Source organism: Carassius carassius, chromosome 8, assembly GCF_963082965.1.
Source record: "Carassius carassius chromosome 8, fCarCar2.1, whole genome shotgun sequence".
NCBI lineage: Eukaryota > Metazoa > Chordata > Actinopteri > Cypriniformes > Cyprinidae > Carassius > Carassius carassius.
Window position 1 is genome coordinate 29,693,783 of NC_081762.1, and position 18,957 is coordinate 29,712,739.

The 18,957-nt window shown below is 40.5% G+C and overlaps 1 protein-coding gene across 2 annotated transcripts in view; it reads left to right on the forward strand.

Moving 5' to 3' along the window:
* LOC132145700 (retinoic acid receptor beta-like) overlaps positions 1 to 18,957 on the forward strand; it is a 266,819-nt gene that overhangs the window by 224,318 nt on the left and 23,544 nt on the right. For both annotated transcript variants that reach the window (XM_059556909.1, XM_059556911.1), the window contains one exon: positions 17,013 to 17,173. In XM_059556909.1, the coding sequence (XP_059412892.1) occupies positions 17,013 to 17,173 (161 nt within the window). The remainder of the gene's footprint in view (positions 1 to 17,012; positions 17,174 to 18,957) is intronic.

Consider the following 18,957-nt stretch of genomic DNA (forward strand, 5'->3'; position numbering starts at 1 on the left):
TAAAGTCATTACTGCTGTGGTGTTGGGAAATGTCAACACTTGTTGAGGCTTTATTTTTCGTTAATTTAGCCATTGTATTGAATAAATACTTGGGGTTATGTTTGTTTTCTTCTAAAAGAGAAGAAAAGTAATCGTATCTAGCCGTTTTTAATGCTTTTCTGTAGGATAGGTTACTTTCCCACCAAGCAATACGAATACCAAGTGTAGAGGTTGTTGCAAATTTGACCCTTATCTATTTTTCTTTTTCTCTCCCATATATATATATTTGTACTACATATCCCACAATTCCAAGCAGATTACAATACCCATGCAAGTGCACTACATTACCCATACACTTCCTGGTCAAGGTCTATATGTAGACCTCACTTCCTTCCATTGTTTCTCTTCCTTTGTCCTAGCCATGTCCTTTGAGTCCTTTCCTTAGGATGCGTTAATGACTTAGGACCATCTTTTACATCTTATACATTTTGTACATGTTGCCCATCCAGTTCATCCTGTCCATCCATTAACATCTGTCCATCTCCATGCCATGGGAATTGTTTATGAATAATCATCTTGAACTTAAAAATAAAGGAGAGCAAAGGACTGGTATCTGTCCTGTGTTTTAATCAGACACACCATCAAGTTTCTACACCTCCGATGAACTTTGGATATATTAATATCTGATATCCTAACAATGGTCCCTCGAGCCGGAGCATAGAAATTTGGTGAAATGGATTACCACTCAAGACCTGCAATCCATCGCAGCCTAAGAAGGAGAAGACCTCCTGCCCATTTTGCTGACTGTATGGTGAGAGAATGTGCTCCCCCTCCTCCTTCCTCACCAACACTAGTTGTAAGTGATCATCACCAAACCCAGAATGGAAATCCATCTTGAAGACCTGGCCCATGTTTATCTGCTCACCAACCGTCTCAACATGATTTAATCGATATGGATGTTAAAAAATAAATACTTGGACTTAAGTGTATGCTTGGTGAGATGATGTCTAAAATGTCACAGTTAGTAGTTTCCTCTAAACATTCTGAATTTTCTGAGTCTTTTGAAGATGCTTCTGATGATGATAATGCATTTGCTACAACATCTGTTGTTCAGGAATTGTCTGCATGTATTAAGAATGCTGAACAGAAACGTACATGTGAGAAATGTAATTCCTCAACTGTTCCTTCACCGCCTCCATTGAGTAGGCCTAGTTCTCTGCCTCTTCCTCCTTCCTCATTGTTACGTAGTCCACCCGAACATATGCACACAGATGATAGAACTTCACAATTACAATCAAGTAATATGTTACAACCTTCTATTGTTCCATTGATTCCTGGTTACATTGTATGTCTGAGTTATAGTAACTTCATTTTTCATGGCGAATCATCAAAATTCGCCTGGCCGCCACGGACACGCCCTTTGTCGAAAACTCAGGATCTTCGCAAGTTAACATCGCAAAGGCCTTTAGATTAGGCATACCAAATTTGGTGTTGATCTGAATAAATCTCTAGGAGGAGTTTGTTAAAATACAACGCATGGAAATGACAAAAATTACACAAAATTTGCTCATAATATTAAAAATAACCCACTTCCTGTTGGGTTTAGAATTTTGCTCCAAGAGTCTTTTTGTATGTATTGGTGTGTTACATGTGTGTGCCAATTCTCGTGCATGTACGTGAAACATAGCTGGAAGGCTGTTGATTTTCTTAGTATAGGTGGCGCTGTCGAGCCATTTTGCCACACCCTCTTCTGAATCCTACATCAGATGAGAATTTTCACCAGGTTTGACGCGTGTGCAAAGTTTCATGACTTTTTGAGCATGTTTAAGCCTTCAAAAATGTGATTCATTTGGGAGAAGAAGAAGAAGAAGAATAGACGGAGCAGATACAAGAGGGTCTTCGCACCATCGGTGCTCGGGCCCTAATAATAATAATAGCAACTTATTCTCTGAACATAACCTGCTCCAGAGTAGGTTCTTTTTCAGGGTTAGTTCAATTCAGCGCTATGAGCACAAGTGAGTGGACATGACCACTGGAGTCATATGTAAATATATATAGTTGCATATGTTAATTATAAAGCACTTATTACTTAAGTAATATATAAAGTAGTATTATTCTAATATGTGTTGCGGGGATGGGGGGGGGGGGGGGTATGCCACCGCCTTGTGAGGGAAATATTAAACACTTAACTAAGGAAGACTGAGTTAGTAGCGGGATCTTAGTCTCCCCCCCCCCACCCGATGCTATAGGTCTCTGTATAACTTGTGGTATTGGTCCCTATCGTGTTACTATGTGGTGGGTGAGGTGGGCTTCAGGATTTACTTTATACATGGTGGCCCCTGGAGTGAGTGTGTGTGTGTGTGTGTCTGTGTGCGCAGATAACTTTGAAGATAAAAGCTTTTGACTGAAAAACACATGCTCCTCAGATCTATCAGGATAGGTGAGACGCTCCCACTCTTTAGTCAAAGAGACTTAACATACAGAGTTTCAGTTTAACTAACCAAAAATATTTAGGGTCAAACTCACACTAGCCAGTTTGAACCGTGCCCGTGTGCGTTTGACCACCAAAGCGTGGTTCGTTTGACTAGTGTGAGCGCTCCGAACCGTGCCCGGCGCGGCTCGATTAGCTGGCCCTGGCCCGCTTGGAAGAGGTGGGCCAGAGCATGGTTCAGTTGGACTCGGGCGCGGTTCGCGTGCAGTGTGAGCGCTAACCGTTCTGGAGCACGGAACAGGACGCGTGACGTCACAGTTTTGCAACGCTTCAAAACCAACATGGCGGGGATTGAAAGGGGAAATAAATTTCACAATACACTTTTCAATTGAATTCAATGACATTTCAGTATATTAATTCTTATCTTGTCGATGTACGGGAACTGTAGTCCGTAATCAAAGCTGCAAAGTCCTTGCTGCACTTCAGCTGGTATCTTGCAAACCTCCTCATACGAGCAGCACGGTTACGTGACAATTTTCTTGCCACTAAGGCGACACATCTGTTTAACAACAGGCTGTGAGAGGGCTGTGGACCACCGTGAAGATTAAAGCTTGGACCGAATGACACAAAATTATCCATAAAGAAAACAGAGCGATGGACTCCATTGTGTTCAGAGAGCGCCGCTCTTCCTGTTTATCCCAAAACCATCGCACCATAATGACGTAAGCGTGCTCCGGCACGAATGCTGAAACCCTATGTGAGTGCAGGCCAGAGGGGGAGTGGGGAGGGGGGACAATCGTACTCGGGCCCGGTTCATGGCAACCGTGCCTAGTGTGAGTACACCCTTAGTTAGATTTAAAAAAATAGGACTTAGGATATTACTACAACATTACTCTTAGGACATCACAAACTCATTTTTTTTCATGAATATGACTTAACCTGATGGAGGTTGCGCTCAGTCATTCAGGCAGTCTCTCTCTCTCTCTCTCATGCACTGTTTAGGCATGTCTTGTGCTGTTGATTGTCGTCTTCATCCTTAATAACTAAAACATTTATTCATGCTTGGGTGTCAGCTGTGAATCCAGTGGAGAGAAATCCTCCACAACTAACTGCAAACTGGCATTCAAACCTGACTCCGTTTTGTTTGCAATGCCCCATTATCCAATGATCCAATCAATTTCCGAAGGACAAAATCAAAGTCTCGCCCTCTCATTTCAGATGCCGTTTCACTCGGATATACGTCACAGCAGAGAATAAAAGACAATCGCAACTTCCATTTCATGGTGACTTTAAAGTGTTTATTTTATTTATTTATTTTTACAAAATCCGTAAATGATCAAAACCATGAATTTTGTTATCTGTTGCACCATCAGCTTGCTCTGAAAATAACTGTTTTTGGCAAGGTAAAATGGGTGTTGTTTTACACTACCATTGAGAAATTTTATCCAAAGTATGTTATAGACTTTTCATTAAGACCCTAAAGAATCATATCAACTTGTGGAAAATGGGCATCCGATGTGCCCTTTAAGAATAATGGAGGCCACAGTAGTCTTAGGGGCCTTTTTTGGGGGGATGTTTTGTCGCTTCCCCCAGATCTGTGCCTTGACACAATCCTGTTTCTAAACTCTGCAGAGACTTCTTTTGTCTTGATTTTTGCTCCGATAGGTTACAGGTTTATGTCTTTTTCCAAATCAGTTGTCAAATCTATTGATTTTACTCAGATTTACTCCCATATTTACATCTCAAAGATGAATACATGCTGTTAATGAAATCGTTTAATCATTTACAGTTGCTGTTAATAAAATGTTAAACAATAAAAACAATGTTGTATTACAAAACATAATGGAGTGTACACTAATGTAAAATGCATTTGCATAATGCTGAATACTTTCTGAATCAACTGTATATAATTAAATGAGTGTACTCTTTTCTAATTTTAACAATGCAACAATTTTCCTACTTATAGTACCATGTGCATCATTTGTTGTAATTAGGTCAGTACTTGTTAGTACTTGCTGCTTATAAATAAATCTCTTCTAATATAAATCTTTTTAAGGACCTCTGCTTTTTAAATATGAAAAGGATGTACATTTTACTAGGGCAGATGTATGGGAAAAATTGGTATCAGTTTCATAATCAGCCACGGCTTCTATAGTCTCTCTGGGGGACTGCAGTAACAACAGCAGCCGACCAAACTTGCTTTGAATTTCATCAGGATTGTTTGCGGAGGTCTGATTTAGGGTGGGCATTGTTGAGAAAGATCTTTGCCTTGTTTGGGGGTATTGTCTGAGACTCCTCTCCTGCAGAGACCAGCTTCAAAGATGAGCCCCTCTGAGGCTTAATGAAACAGGACGGTCCCCAGACGGCCCTCCACAACACCAGGTGTTCTCTCCTTAATGAGCTCATGCAGCAGTGCGAACTTCATCAGTCTCTTCTGGATTAATAATGCTGGCCGATGTCTGGGCTCCAGCTTGGAGCTGAATAATAGAGCAGTGTGCTTCATCGACCTTGACATGCATCTATAGATGCGGTTTGATGCTGTGCTGACGGGATGGAAACCACAGTATTTGTTACATTCCCATGTTGTGGAACATTTGCATGGTGCTGTAGGAGTCTTTGGTTTAATACAAGTGAAAGGTGCAGTTCGAGGAGCACAAATACAATATTTGTGTTACACATAATTCTCATTAAAAGCCATTTTTTTCTTTAAAAAAAAAGTTATATATATATATATATATATATATATATATATATAACTTTTTTTAATCTAGATTATTAATCTCACTGTGATCTTGAATTTAATCTAGATTAATCTAGATTAAAATGGCTCATTAGAATTCTGCCGAAGGCATTCAGAATATGTGTGTTACCCAAATAAAATTGACAAACAGTAAGTCTTTGAGAAGGGGTTTATCAAGCTAGGTGGTGCATTAGAAAAGGGGCTCATCTCCTGTTTCCAAAATGCATCACAAAATGGTTGAAAAAGCTGTAAACTAATTCCACATTGCACAAGGTGTAAAAATAATTAAATGTAAAATAGCACTGGATAGTCTTCAATGTAAAAGTGAAGTATACAATCAAACCTACATTTATTCAGACACCTTCAACATTTCTCACATTATTACAGTTTTGCTATATATGTATATCAAAAATTATATCTGGTGTCTGAATAATTTTTGGTTTGACTGTTACAACTACAAAGTAATTCAGTCAAGAGCAGTGAGTGATTTTCATTTTCATTTTCTTGGATTAACATTACAACAGCCAGTAGCTAAATAAGGCGTGGTCACTTTAAGAGACGATGAACGCATCCAATATAATACACATCCCATTTTTTTCCTCAACTGTTTACTTTCACTTAAGAAATAACTGACAGTTTTTTTTAGCATAATTTCCAAGGTGGATATTTTGACATATTTTGTATGTATTTCTCGACACAAGAGTTTCCGCGTCTTGTTTTTGGATGCTTTAATGTTTAAATCGACAAGCGGTAAGGCTTAAAAACGTGAAAAAGATAAGCTTTCGTGACGATGCGCAGCAGTGGCCCATCAACTGTCCTGAGCATCTTTTTAGGCTGGCCTCAGCCAGTCGGTTATATAAAATATCAAGGTGAAAGTCATCATAGCTTGCTTAGTATAGACCCAGCTACCAACCCAACTTTGAGAATAGATTAACGGTGATATTTTTTTTTATCGCCCGATAAGAGTCTCACATTAACGCCGATAACGGCCCACCACTAATATATATATATTATTTTTAATTGTTTAAAGACCATTATTAGGGGTACATCAGTTTTCTCATGACAGAGTTGTATTATTAACCTTTATTTTGACCCTGTACTAATTTAAGTTGTGTTGGGAAGTGTTGGGAAGCAAGTTATTTTGTTTTAATTAGAAAAAATAACAATCCTGTAATCTGTTACAGTTGAAGAGAAAAAATGTGTAATTAAATTTCAGTTATGAAAATGTTAAAGAATACAAAGGGGGTTACATCTGAATATTTTCTCACATATACAGATTTGATTGATTTCTTTCTCAAGCTGCATTGACTGCTATAAAATATGAGACACCAAATGTTTCAGGAGTTTTGGACATAGAGTAGGACTGAACAGGGTTTATGTGTATGCTTTATTTTTTAAGATTAACTGTTTTTTCCAAGGCAATGTTAGATGACAGTGTTTCTTATAGCTATGCAAAGATTTAGTGTTTGTAACGCCTCGGCTAGATCAAGGCTGTCTCATAACACGCCTCTAATATGATGTGACGTGACCAAATGCTGAACTTTCATTGACAGCGATGCTTCTTTTGAAGTGGGGATCAGCCTACTGAAGTATTTGGATTGAAGCATATTTATTACTGCAAAGACCATTCTGTTCAAATCGGCAATAATTTTCCATTGCTGATAATGTGTGACTATGTGCTGACACAGTATAACAATAGTGAGTTTGACAACTATTACTGGAGTTACTATTTCTCTTTTAAATCTCAAAAATGTATTTTTCTGCTTATTTCAACATTTTTTTTATTGCCGTTTACATTTTTGATTGCACTTACTGGTGGTTATAATAATTGCCCTCTGCTAAGTAGGAGCCTGTGTAATTTGCATTGCTTCCTTCCTTTATTTAAGTGCAAACTGTAGTTTCGATTTGAAGGCATTACCCTGCTATAGGCTATTGCCTGTGGTAATTATGAGGCAGCCACAGCTGTTTTCACTTTAGTGTCTTAGACTGTGTATTTATATGATGTCTGTGCGCTGACATGGAAGCATCAGTGGAAGAGTTCAGCCTCCTTGTGTGAAGACCAACGAGTATAAAGTCCAGCAACTTTACTTGCACGACTTCGCTGAGCAATGAAACAGGCAAAGCACTTAAGTACTTCTATTATCTACTATTATCTTCCCTTTACTCAATTTCCTTTTCTGTCCTCTCTTTTTGACCTCTATCATGTGTTTCCAAACAATTCCTGTTGTCTCTGGAAAACGCTCCAATGTCAAACGCAGACGCCAATGCAATGTTGCGAACCTGCATCCTATCCCTACATCCTCTACTGCATCTCTTTCTTTCTCTGTGGGTCTTTGGAATTGTAAGTCAACTGCCAACAAAGCAGAATTCATTTCTGCTTTTTCCTCAAACTCCACACTCAGCATCTTGGGCTTGACTGATACCTGGATTCATCCAGAAAACTCAGCAACCCCAGCTGCTCTCTCTAACAATTTCTCTTTCTCTCACAGCCACTGTCAGGGTGGGGGCACTGATCTTCTCATTTCTAACAATTGGAAATACTCAACCCACTCTTCCCTATGCAATTATAGCTCATTTGAATCTCATGTGATCACTTTATCAGCTCCTATAAAACTCCAGGCTGTGGTAATTTACCGCCCTCCTGGGTAAATTCTAGGCACCTTCCAAGAGGAGCTGGATGGTCTGCGGTCCTCATTCCCGGAGTACGGCAGTTCACTTTTAGACTTTGGCGACTTCAACATTCATCTGGAAAAGCCTTATGCTACAGACTTCCATTCACTCCTTTTTCATCTGATCTCAAACTACTTATCCCCTAAAAGCACACACAAATATCGTAGTATATTTCCTCACCTACCCATTTCTCATCTCTGGATGAGAATGCAGCAACTGACACTTTATGCTCTGCTTTAACCTCTTGTCTAGACTATATTTGTCCTCTCTCCTCCAGGCTAGCACGGGCTACCCCTTCTAACCCCTGGTTGTCCAATGTTCTTCTTGAGCACCAGACCAAATGATGCAAATCCGTCAAAAAAAGATCCGTCAGACCTGAGGATGTATCAGTCTCTGCTTTAATCTTGCTCTGCTGAAGTCCATACTGCAAAATATTCATACTTACACAACAAGATCAACAGCACTCCAGACACATATAATCTCTTCAAAACATTCAATCCTCTCCTCTGTCCCCCTCCACCACCTCCCACCACTTTTATAACAGCTGATTATTTTGCCACATTCTTCAGCCACATTCCACATTCAGACAAAACCAGAACGAAAAGTAGTCACTTCTCAGCCCCAGTTCTCAGCCATGCTATAACATGCCCTCTAGACCCAATCCCCTCACACCTCCTCCAAGCAACCTCTCCTATACTTTTACCAGCACTCACACACATAATCAACACATCTCTCCTCACAGGCACCTTCACCACTGCATTCAAGCAGGCTTGGGTAACCCCACTGCTCAAAAAACCTACATTAAACACTTCTCTTACAGATAGCTACAGACCTGTCTCTCTCCTTCCATTTATAGCGAAAACACTCAAAAATTCCTCTTGATAATGTCAGATTACTTCATCAATGAATTAGGTTGGATAGCTGTTAAATGTAAGTACACATTAGATAATACCACTTTAGTTCAATCAATTACCAGGAAAAGCTTTGTTTTGTTCAGTCTGTGGTGTTAAAAGGTCACATTAGCAATTAACGAGATTCCAAGATGGCACCTGTGTATTTGGCTTGCCGTCTGTCGCTCTCATGTCTGCTTGTCTGGTTGTCTGCTTTGTTTTTAAACTGCTACATGCTTTTAATCTATGACAAGCAAGCACTCTTCGATATGCGCAACTCCTTTAACAATACAAATGAGTGGTTCCAATCGGTTATCCCGGAATGTATCCGCCGGTGGCCCCTCGACATCCCTCAGAGAAAGCAAAGGAGGAAATGAGGCATCACCTCTTGTTATTATTTCTTCACCGAAAAGAAGGCATTATTAAATGCCCGTTCCTTGGTAAATAAAACCTTCATATTAAATTACTTTTACTCATCTCACAACTTGGATTTTATGTTTATCATGGAATCCTGAATGAAGGTTGGCGATCTAACTCTGTTTTCTGATCTGATCCCAGCTGACTGTACATTTTTTTAACTCTCCTCGTCTGAGTGGATGCGGGGGTGGCATAGTAACAATTTAAAAAAAAAAATATCTCTGCACGCTGTCGATTGGTCCCTATAATGGCCTTTTCCAGCTTTGAAGCTCAGTTTCTTCATTTAGACTGGAATGGTCCTGTATGTCTAGGGGTGATTTACCGTCCTCTGCACTCTACTAAGGATTTTATACAGCATTTCACTGAACTGATTTTGCCACAAATTAAGATCACTTTCTATTGGTGGACGACTTTAATATCCATGTCTGCTGTCTGTCTAAACCCTTGACTTTCTTAATCGTATCAATGCTTTTAATCTATCCCAGTGGATTAGTGTTTCTACTCATATTCAGGGACAAACGTTGGATCTTGTACTCTCATATGGGCTTGATGTGACTGATATTGTGCTTTCAGATTTTATGATCTCTATGCTTCGCTGAATGCTGCTCACAGTTGCACTTGGATCAACCATTATCTGACTTGGATGCTGATCAACATCTTAGCCTCCTGAATTTATTCAAAATGACAGAAAACAATAGATTTATTTAAATTTTCTAAGACACTTTTTGTTTGAAAAGGCATATGTGAGTATGCGTCAACTACCATGAATATAATTGTGATTTACACCTGAGAAGACAAAGGCCCGCATAATGAGCTGCATAATGAGCCATTCAGACAGGTTTGTGATTTAAAGGGAAGAGTTACAAGAAAGAATGTGAGGACAAAATAAATTCATAGATTTTTATGTTTGTAGTTTGTTTAGAATATATTTAATTATCCCACAAAATAATTTAATATTCACTTGTGAGTGCAGTTAAACAGTATATTAGGAACAATCAAAGCTGACTTTCAAAGCTGATTTTTTAGCATCATTACTCCAATCACACAATCCTTCAGAAATCCTTTTAACAATCTGATTTTCTTCAAAAAAAAAACAAAAAAAAATAACATATTGTTATTATTATCAGTTCTTTTCGGGTTTATCAGGAGAAAATTACTCGACTCGACTCGAAAAATAATCGACTCGAAAGGGTTAAGGCAGCAAATGCAATTGCCCCTCTTAAGCCTCACAAGCAAAAACCAAAATCTGTACTGTGGCAAATGTTCTGATACCCGTCTCCTAAGACAAAACTGTAGAAAGGCAGAATGTAAATGGAAAACGGAAAGGCTGCATATCACTTTTCAAATGTTACCAGATTGCAGCTAAGTCTGCAAAAGCTGCACACTTCTCTAACCTAATCGAATCAAATCAGTCTAAACCTAAGGTTTTGTTTTCAATTGATTCGATTGGGCCAGGTCTGGTGCCTCTTTAATGTGTCTCCAAACTGGCTCTTTTCCTGCTAACCTTCAAGGCGCTACGGTCACTCCTCTTCTCTAGAAGCCTTCACTGGACCCCTCTGTTCAATGTACAACCTATTTCTGTTTTGCCATTCATTTTCAAAAGTTTTGGAGAACATTTTGCTGAATCAACTTCAATTTTTTCTAACTAGAAATTGTATTTATGAGGTTTTTCAATCTGGTTTTAAGTCTGCTCTCAGCACTGAGTCCGCCCTTTTGAGAGTGTTAAATTATATTTACCTCTCCACTGATTCCGGACACTCTGTGGCTCTTAATCTTTTAGATTTATTAGCTGCTTTTGATACTATAGACAATTCCTCAATATTATCTAGACTAGAGTCTTGGGTAGGTCTAAAAGCAAACGTTCTGAAATGGTTTCATTTATATCTATCTGACAGAAAGTGTATATGCAAAATGTCCTCTTCCTAAATGAGGACAAAACCAAGGTAATTGTTTTCAGTCCAAATGAGAACTCTCGGTGTATAAGCCCTGAGCTAGAAAATGTTTATCCATTTTTAGATACTCACGGGTGCAGAACCTAGGTATTATAGTTGACCAGCATTTAAAATTTGATAAACATATCTCTTTTGTTATTGGGTCCAGATTACAGCAGAATCAGCTTTGTAAACCTTCCCTCTCCTAAAACACTACAAATGGCTGTTCATGCGTTTGTTACGTCTCGTCTAGATTACTGCAATTCAACAGCTTTTCCAAAACGCTGCGGCCAGACTTCTTTTAAAGTGTCGTAAACATGAACACATCACTCCAATTCTTAGATCCCTAGACTGGTTGCCAAATTTGTCAGAGAATAGACTTCAAAATTCTCAACTTTGTATATAAATCCCTACATAACCAAGCTCCTGTCTATCTATCCAAACGTCTTTATCTCCATAGTCCATCTAGAAGCCTACGATCCTGTGACCAGGATTTGTTGGTGATCCCTCACGTTAGGCTAAAGTATAGAGAGGAGCATGCATTTGCCTGCACAGCCCGTGACGTCACTACTGGCGTGACTATGGTTAAATAGGTGCCGAGAGAAGCGTGCATCTGAACACGCTGAGCGATCTTTCTCTGTTTATCATGGCAACCACTACCAAGGCATTTAGACAGTGTGTGCAACCTTGTCGGCGTTATTTTGACACCGGATGACACACACAGTCTTTGCTTCATTTGTTTGGGTGAAGAACATGCACACAATGTCCTTGAGGGGGCAATCTGTGTGCATTGTGAGCATTTTTCTATGAAAAAGCTCCGCTCTCTTTTGTCTCTCTTTTCGAGGAAAGAGGGGCAGCCATCTGCTTCCCACAGTTAAGGACCCACCGCTGATGAGGCACGGAGGAGAGTGAGCTCGTGGGGATCACAGGTGGATCTGGCTGAGGAGTTTAGAGAGGGACTTTCCTTTTCGCGCTCGTCGGCGGTGGACGAGAGTGAACCTCTGAAGGAGGATGTTATATCTTTAACACTTTCTGATACTGAGGTTAGTGCTCTGCTGGGTTCTACCCTGGAAGAGCAGGAGATGTCCGAGGGTGGCGAAGAAGCTGAGGTTGAGCCTTCTCAATCCTCCTGCCCTGTGTATGTAGAGCTGTTGGAGGATATGGATTGTGCCACGGCAAAGTTGGACTTTCCATGGAAGCGTGTCAGCAAGCTGACGCCACGAGGTCGGCTCGACGGGCGTTATCTTTCTGATCATAACCCTCCAGCTCAGGTGCGCCTTAAATTTTTGCCTGATCTCTGTGCAGAGGTTGAAAAAGAATGGAAGAAGCCATTTTCTTCTCGCATCCATTCATAAGAGTTATGCCAACATCGAGGTGATGCGTCAAAGCGGCTATGAGAGGATGCCCTGTAGAAGAGATGCTGGCTAGCTTTCTTTACCTGGGGGGGAGACGTCCTCTCTTAAATCTCCTGCCTTGCCATCTAATCCCCTTCAGGATACATCTCACTTAAATGGCAAGGCATACGCAGCAGCAAGTCAGGCTGTGGCTTCATTGCACACGATGGCGGTGGTTCAAGCATATCAGGCTGATCTGCTGAAAGACCTGGATAAAGGCGAGGGCCTTTCTCCTGATCAGGTAGCCAAGCTGCGCCGCACCACAGATCTCTCTCCCCATGCTACCAAGCAGGCCGCCTCTGCCATGGGAAGGTCTATGGTGGCCATGGTGGTAACGGAGAGACATCTGTTGGTGAACCTGGCAGACATGCTTCGATGCTCCGGTTTCGCCTTCCGAACTTTTCGCTAACTCCATTGAGACGGTAGTCAAGAAGTTCAGGTAGGTGAAGGCACGCTCAGTTGCATGAAACTTCTTAAGCTAAGAAATCCCTTAGAAATAAGGTTATGGGTACCCTTAGTGAAACTTGGGTTGCAAGAAAAAACCCTAAGGGTTTCCTTAAGGAACTTAAGGCTGTTATTAAGTTTTTCCCCTTAATTATCTAAGTGTTCCCTTAAGTGTTGCTACAAAGTCCTTAGTGACCATTTCACCTTAATAAATTTAAGGGACAAAAACAGCTCCCTTAAGTCAACTTAAACTCAAAATACGTTGGCTGATTTAGTGTTAATTGAAGAGGAGGAAATACCAAGGCGTGTTTTTAATGATCGTAATAATCCCTTGGAGTCGATGAATGGTTGATGAAAGGCTAAAAACTATTATTATTATAACCACTTACGAAAACAAAAGATGTTTTACAAACTGCATGCAAAAAATGCAGTTTATACATATGTATGTATATGAAATTTAGGTTGTAGCGCTCATTTGCATTATTTTACCTGCTTCCCACACTGCTTTGAGGAACGCCTGGAATACTGACTAGAGTAGGAGAATCCTTCCCTAATATATCTTGTACCAATTTCGCTGTGTCGGATAGGTTTTGTGGCGGTGGCCCTCCTCCTTTACACAACAAAACAATAACATTGTTCCATACCAAGCGCGATACCTTTTTGATACAATTCATCAGGCACGAGAATGAATGTTACTCACCGGTCTTTCCGGATTTTTTTTATTGTTTGCTATTTCTTTTCTTGAACTCACCACTATATTTTCATACTTTTTCATAACTTCTTCTACTGTTCGCTTGACAGCAAGATTTCTTGAATTAATTTTTTCTGTTATCTCCTGCCAGGCTTTCAATTTGTGCGAATGAGTGACTGATGGATTATAGCGGCTTTGGAGAATGTTTTTTCTTTTTGTGAATTCTTCTAAAAGAATTGCCTTTTCGTCCTCTGTCCAATTTGGTTTACATTTTTTGGTTTCTGTTATGTTTGTACTCTCCATAGCACTAATATATTAATACAAGTGTGATTTTAGCAAGGGTTTGGCTTTGTGGTTCGTTATGTTCTGTTTAGTGTTAGAGGTAGTAACTATAGCAACCGCGTCGATCTTTGCCGTATGTTGTCAGAAACTACTGTGAAACGCTTAGTATAAACACTTAGGAAAGGGTGACAGTTAAGAGATTTCTTGCAACGCTCTTAATGAAATTCCTTACCTCAGGGATTTTTTCTCCCTCAGGGAAACCCTCACTTAAGGAGTTTCATGCAACCGGGCACAGGTCTGAGTCCGAACAACATAGGGGTCCTGGTCCGTCTTGATCTGAGGATCAGAGATGGGCACAGGAGGCTAGTGTCATGACTTGCGCTCCTCCCCCACCTGCAGGTAGGGGTAAGAGGAATCGAGGGTCACGGTGAGTTAGGCAAGACATAAGGGATGTGATCCAGATGAGGCCGTGTTCTTGTCCAAATCAGAGCGATACTTGGGTATCTACTCATTCCCTTTTGGGGTTTTTACATCTGCCCATATATGTTCATAGTAACAACCTTACTGATGGTCTGGACCAAAAGGAGGCACCCCTTAGCGGGGCTCCAGTGCAGGAACCAGGGTGGGTGAGTATGAAACCCATTCTATATATACTTATATATATCAAATTGCTGGTGGTTATGTGTGTGCTAATCCTCTGTGAGTTTTCTTTGCAGTGGTCAATTACAGTATTTACTAAACACTCGTCGCCATTATGTCCAGCCGGTATGATAGCCCTGATTCCGGCTTTATGTTTCCGGTATCAGGCGGCCAAGATCACAGGTGTCTGCGGGGGCCTTCTTGATCATCAGGCACGGCACTGCAAGGAATTTCATGGATGTCCAGCCAGGTCACCCTGAGGGGTTTCCTGGTCGCTTGGATATCCCTTATTGCTGACGCATTGAGCAGGAAGTGGAGGTGGCAGTTACGGAAATCTTCTTGTATTTACTGCCTCAGGTGATGCTCCCCTTGCCAGAGGTTTATATATTTGAGTTTGCCTCACCCGTGCGGTTCGGCACCTCTGCGATGCTTAGGGAGCTTTAGCTCTGTGTACTTTCTGAAAACCATATGATGGTTAGTGTGCACGTTGAAAACTTTGTGCACTTTCTAAAATCCACATAAGTGGTAGATGTGCACACAAGACTCCGCACTTTCTGAAATCCTGTACGGTAAGGCTTAAATGGTCAGCTCTGTCCCTTTCTTTGAGATGGTTAGACCTTGGTTCCCGGGCTCCATTGTATCTTTATTTTATACACTTCAACCATTGCTTCCCTCAACATGATGGGCTATTTGTGCGGTTCTCGTGGTAGTTTAGCAGCACTCCCCTTTACCAAAAAAGGTTGCCTATGAGTGCGCTACTCTCTTTCTGAATTCAGAGTTCTCCTCTCACATTAGATTGAGTTCTCTGTTTTTTCCCCAGAGTACTCCAGCATTATTACCTCAATCGAGTTCGAGTTGATGACTCTCAAACATATCGTTTTGGGATGCACCATTCCATCTATGAGCTGCTCTATCAGAGTGCCATGAGATCCCCCTCCTTAGAACAGTTTTTAAAATCCATGTTATGGTAAGTGTTCACGTAAAGTCTTTGCGCACTTTCTGAAATCCACACTCTGGTAAGTTTGCACGCTAGTGCTCTGCCTTCTTTCTAAAACCCTATATGGTGAGGAGGGCTTTGTGCGGTTGCTTCGTTCCCTTTCTTGAGTTGGTAGAAGCCCCGTTCATCTTGGGTGCTACTCCACCTATGTATCATCGGATATCTATCTAAACAGGCTGTTGCTACTAGGGATCTATTGAGACAGCTACTTCAGCAAGCTTATGCAAGAGCAAGAGGTAGCCCCTGTGTGATTTAATATAAAATGCGAGGCTCTTTGCTGTATCACTTTAAAGGAATATTTCTTGATTCCAAGCCTTCAGCTCTACCCCGGGCCGAGGTCCTAACAAGTAAGTTGGGTATGGAGCCTAGGCCTTTGGACGTAAGGGGTAATGTCACAGACAGCCGTCTAACATCCTAGGGGCAACTCCCATGGAAATGGTAGAGTTGTTACTTAGTGTTCGCCATGATTCTGGCCTGCACTCCCCTCAGCATGGCGGCATGGGCATACTGTTCCCCATAGCGATCCCTAGAGGAAACAGTTCGAAGTTCCCTTGAAAGGGAACGTCTCAGGTTATGAATTTAACCATGGTTCCCTGGGTAGGGAACAAGACACTAAATCCTCTAGCTCCCTGCCATGCTTCGGACGCAAGCTTCAGACAAAGAAGTGAATGGCGTGTTCTCCCAGTGCCTATTTATCCATAGCCGCTCCGGTAGTGACGTCAGGGGCTGTCGCTGGCCAACTCGTTGGTGTTTTTTCAATGTATGCTTCAGACACAGGTCATGACGAGGTGTTCCCCATAGCTACCCCTAGAGGACGCACTGTCTCGTTCCCTACTTAGGGAACCATGGTTACACTGTAACCTAACACTTTTTCCTTAGTGTATTGACTACTGTGATATGTTAAATTTTTAAATGGGTGGTTGTAAATTTTTTGTCCGGTCTGTTTTCTGTGTATGTGGTAAAATTCTTGCTCTTCTGAAAAGCACCTTGGTCAGCCTGGTGTTTGCTGTAAATGCGCTATACAAATAAAATGGAAATTGAAAGTTGAATATAAAGATAAAACACTTAAACAAAACATTAGGGCCTTTCGCACCAATTTAGTTCCAGAACGAAATGTACAGTACTGAAGTACTAATTTGGTTTCCGGTACTAAAATCACACCCAGTTCCTGTGGTGCGAAAATGCCCAAAAGTGGGTAGTTTCACAATTAGTTCTGGTACCATGAAAAGGTTCCTGCAGTGTGAAAGGCCCTATTGACAGGGCAAAGTATCTGAATAATTTAGGTCCCAAATGTTTATACATTTTACTGGTAATCCACTTTATGAAGAATTTTTGGGTAAAAACTGTCACAGTTTACTTTATTTTGCTCACTTACTTAATGAACTCACTTACTTAATGAACTTTAGTATATATACGTACATATACATATATATTTGAATGAACATTATGACTGAAATATAAACAGACCAGAAAGTATGAGTGAACTCCTTTTTTTATGCACTTTCAGCTGTCCGGAATGACAGGAATAAGAAGAAAAAGGAGATTCCAAAGCAGGAGTTGGCCGAGAGTTATGAACTGACAGCAGAACAAGAGACCATCATTGAGAAGATACGGAAAGCTCACCAAGAGACGTTTCCCTCACTTTGCCAACTGGGCAAGTACACCACGGTGGGTCTTTCTCACTTATTCACTTAAATAACTTAAATAGCTTAAGATGAGCCGTATTTCAGTGCTAAAGTCACACTATCATGAGGGTCAGGGTCAAAGGGTATGTCATAAGCACACGGGTCTCATATACAATAATGCTTTTATTATATAAAGTGCATATATATATTTATATAAACACTGTAATGTTTGTGTGTCAGTGTGCATGCATTTATGTGTGGCTGTGTGCATAAAAACGAGCGTGTAATGGCCAAATTGTTTCTCTCTTTGTGCACATTTTCCACATTGTAATATGTATTTACAGGTGAAACTCAAAAAATTGGAATATTGTGCAAAGGTTCATTTATTTCAGTAATTCAACTTAAAAGGTGAAACCAATATATTATATTGACTCATTACATGCAAAGTGAGATATTTCAAGCCTTTATTTTTTATAATGTTGATGATTATGGCTTACAGCATATGTAAACCCCAAATTCTAAATTAGAATATTGTGAAAAGGTTTTCATAAGCTGTAAGCCATAATTAAAGGCTTGAAATATCTCACTTTGCATTTGCAGTTAATAATGATTCAGAACATTGTTGATCAGACCAACCTGTATGCAGATCAGTGAATTCAGGCTATGGATGACACTTCAAAACATGCTGTGGAAGCCTGTCACAGTTTCAGAAATGAAAACTTTCATGGGCCTCCTTTTTCTCACTGGTATCATTCATAAGCCTGAACTTGTGTTCAAAAAATGTACTGGTTGACAGATGACATGTTAGCTACCTCCTTCTTCAACAAGGTCGTGCCTCACAACAGGTTTGAAATCATATGGAGATTTCCATATCATACAATTGTACTGACAGGCTGTACAAAATCCGCCCTGTCTTGGATCTGCTTGTGTCCAAAGTCCGCCAAATGTATCAGCCCAAGTCAAACATTTGCATTGATGAGGGGATGTTTCTGTGGTGTGGGCGCCTAGCTTTCAGGGTGTACAATCCCCAGAAACCTATCAAATATGGAGTAAAATCCTACATCTCGTGCGATTCTGATACAGGCTACTGTTTTAACATGAAGCCCTATTGTGGGGGAAACCGCTACCCTGGGAGACATGGTTGTTTCTCTTCTTGATCGCCTAGCAGGTCATGGCTACAGATTGTTTATGAACAACCTATACAACTCTGTATGACTGTGTGAGCACCCACTTGATGTAAAAACCTGGATGTATGTGGTACAATTAGAAAAAACAGAGGTGAACCGCCGGTCATTCGAAATGTCAGAAATGTTCAGGTGGCAATAAAAAAAGAAAAAATGAATATAAAAGAAAAGCCGTCTTTTCTTTTAAAACTTCGTCTAGTTATTTTTTATTTTTATTTTTTTTTTGTTTGTTTGTTTGTTTGTTTAAAAGCAGAGGCTCAGATCTTTATTTTGATATGTAGCATGTTCATATATTCATAGAAGAAAATATTCTGTGGGCATTAAAATTTAGCAAAAATCGTCAAAAACCCTGGCGGTGGCTGGAAAATTGCTGGCGGGGAAAGAGTTAATCTCTCATTACACTTGTGGGAACTTTATATTGTAATTCACACTGACATGTAGATCCCATTTAAGATGGCTCTGCAAAGTCCCTGATGTATGGGGAGTGTTGTCTAAATGACAGCCGCTCCAGATGAGATTTTATGATGATTTTATTGACAGCGAGTGTATGCTCCATGTGGAGATAGCTGGCAGCTGCAGTGTGTGTAAATATAGCATTAGTTCAGTGTGAGGTGGCTCAGATTGACGTGACTGCTCCATTAAC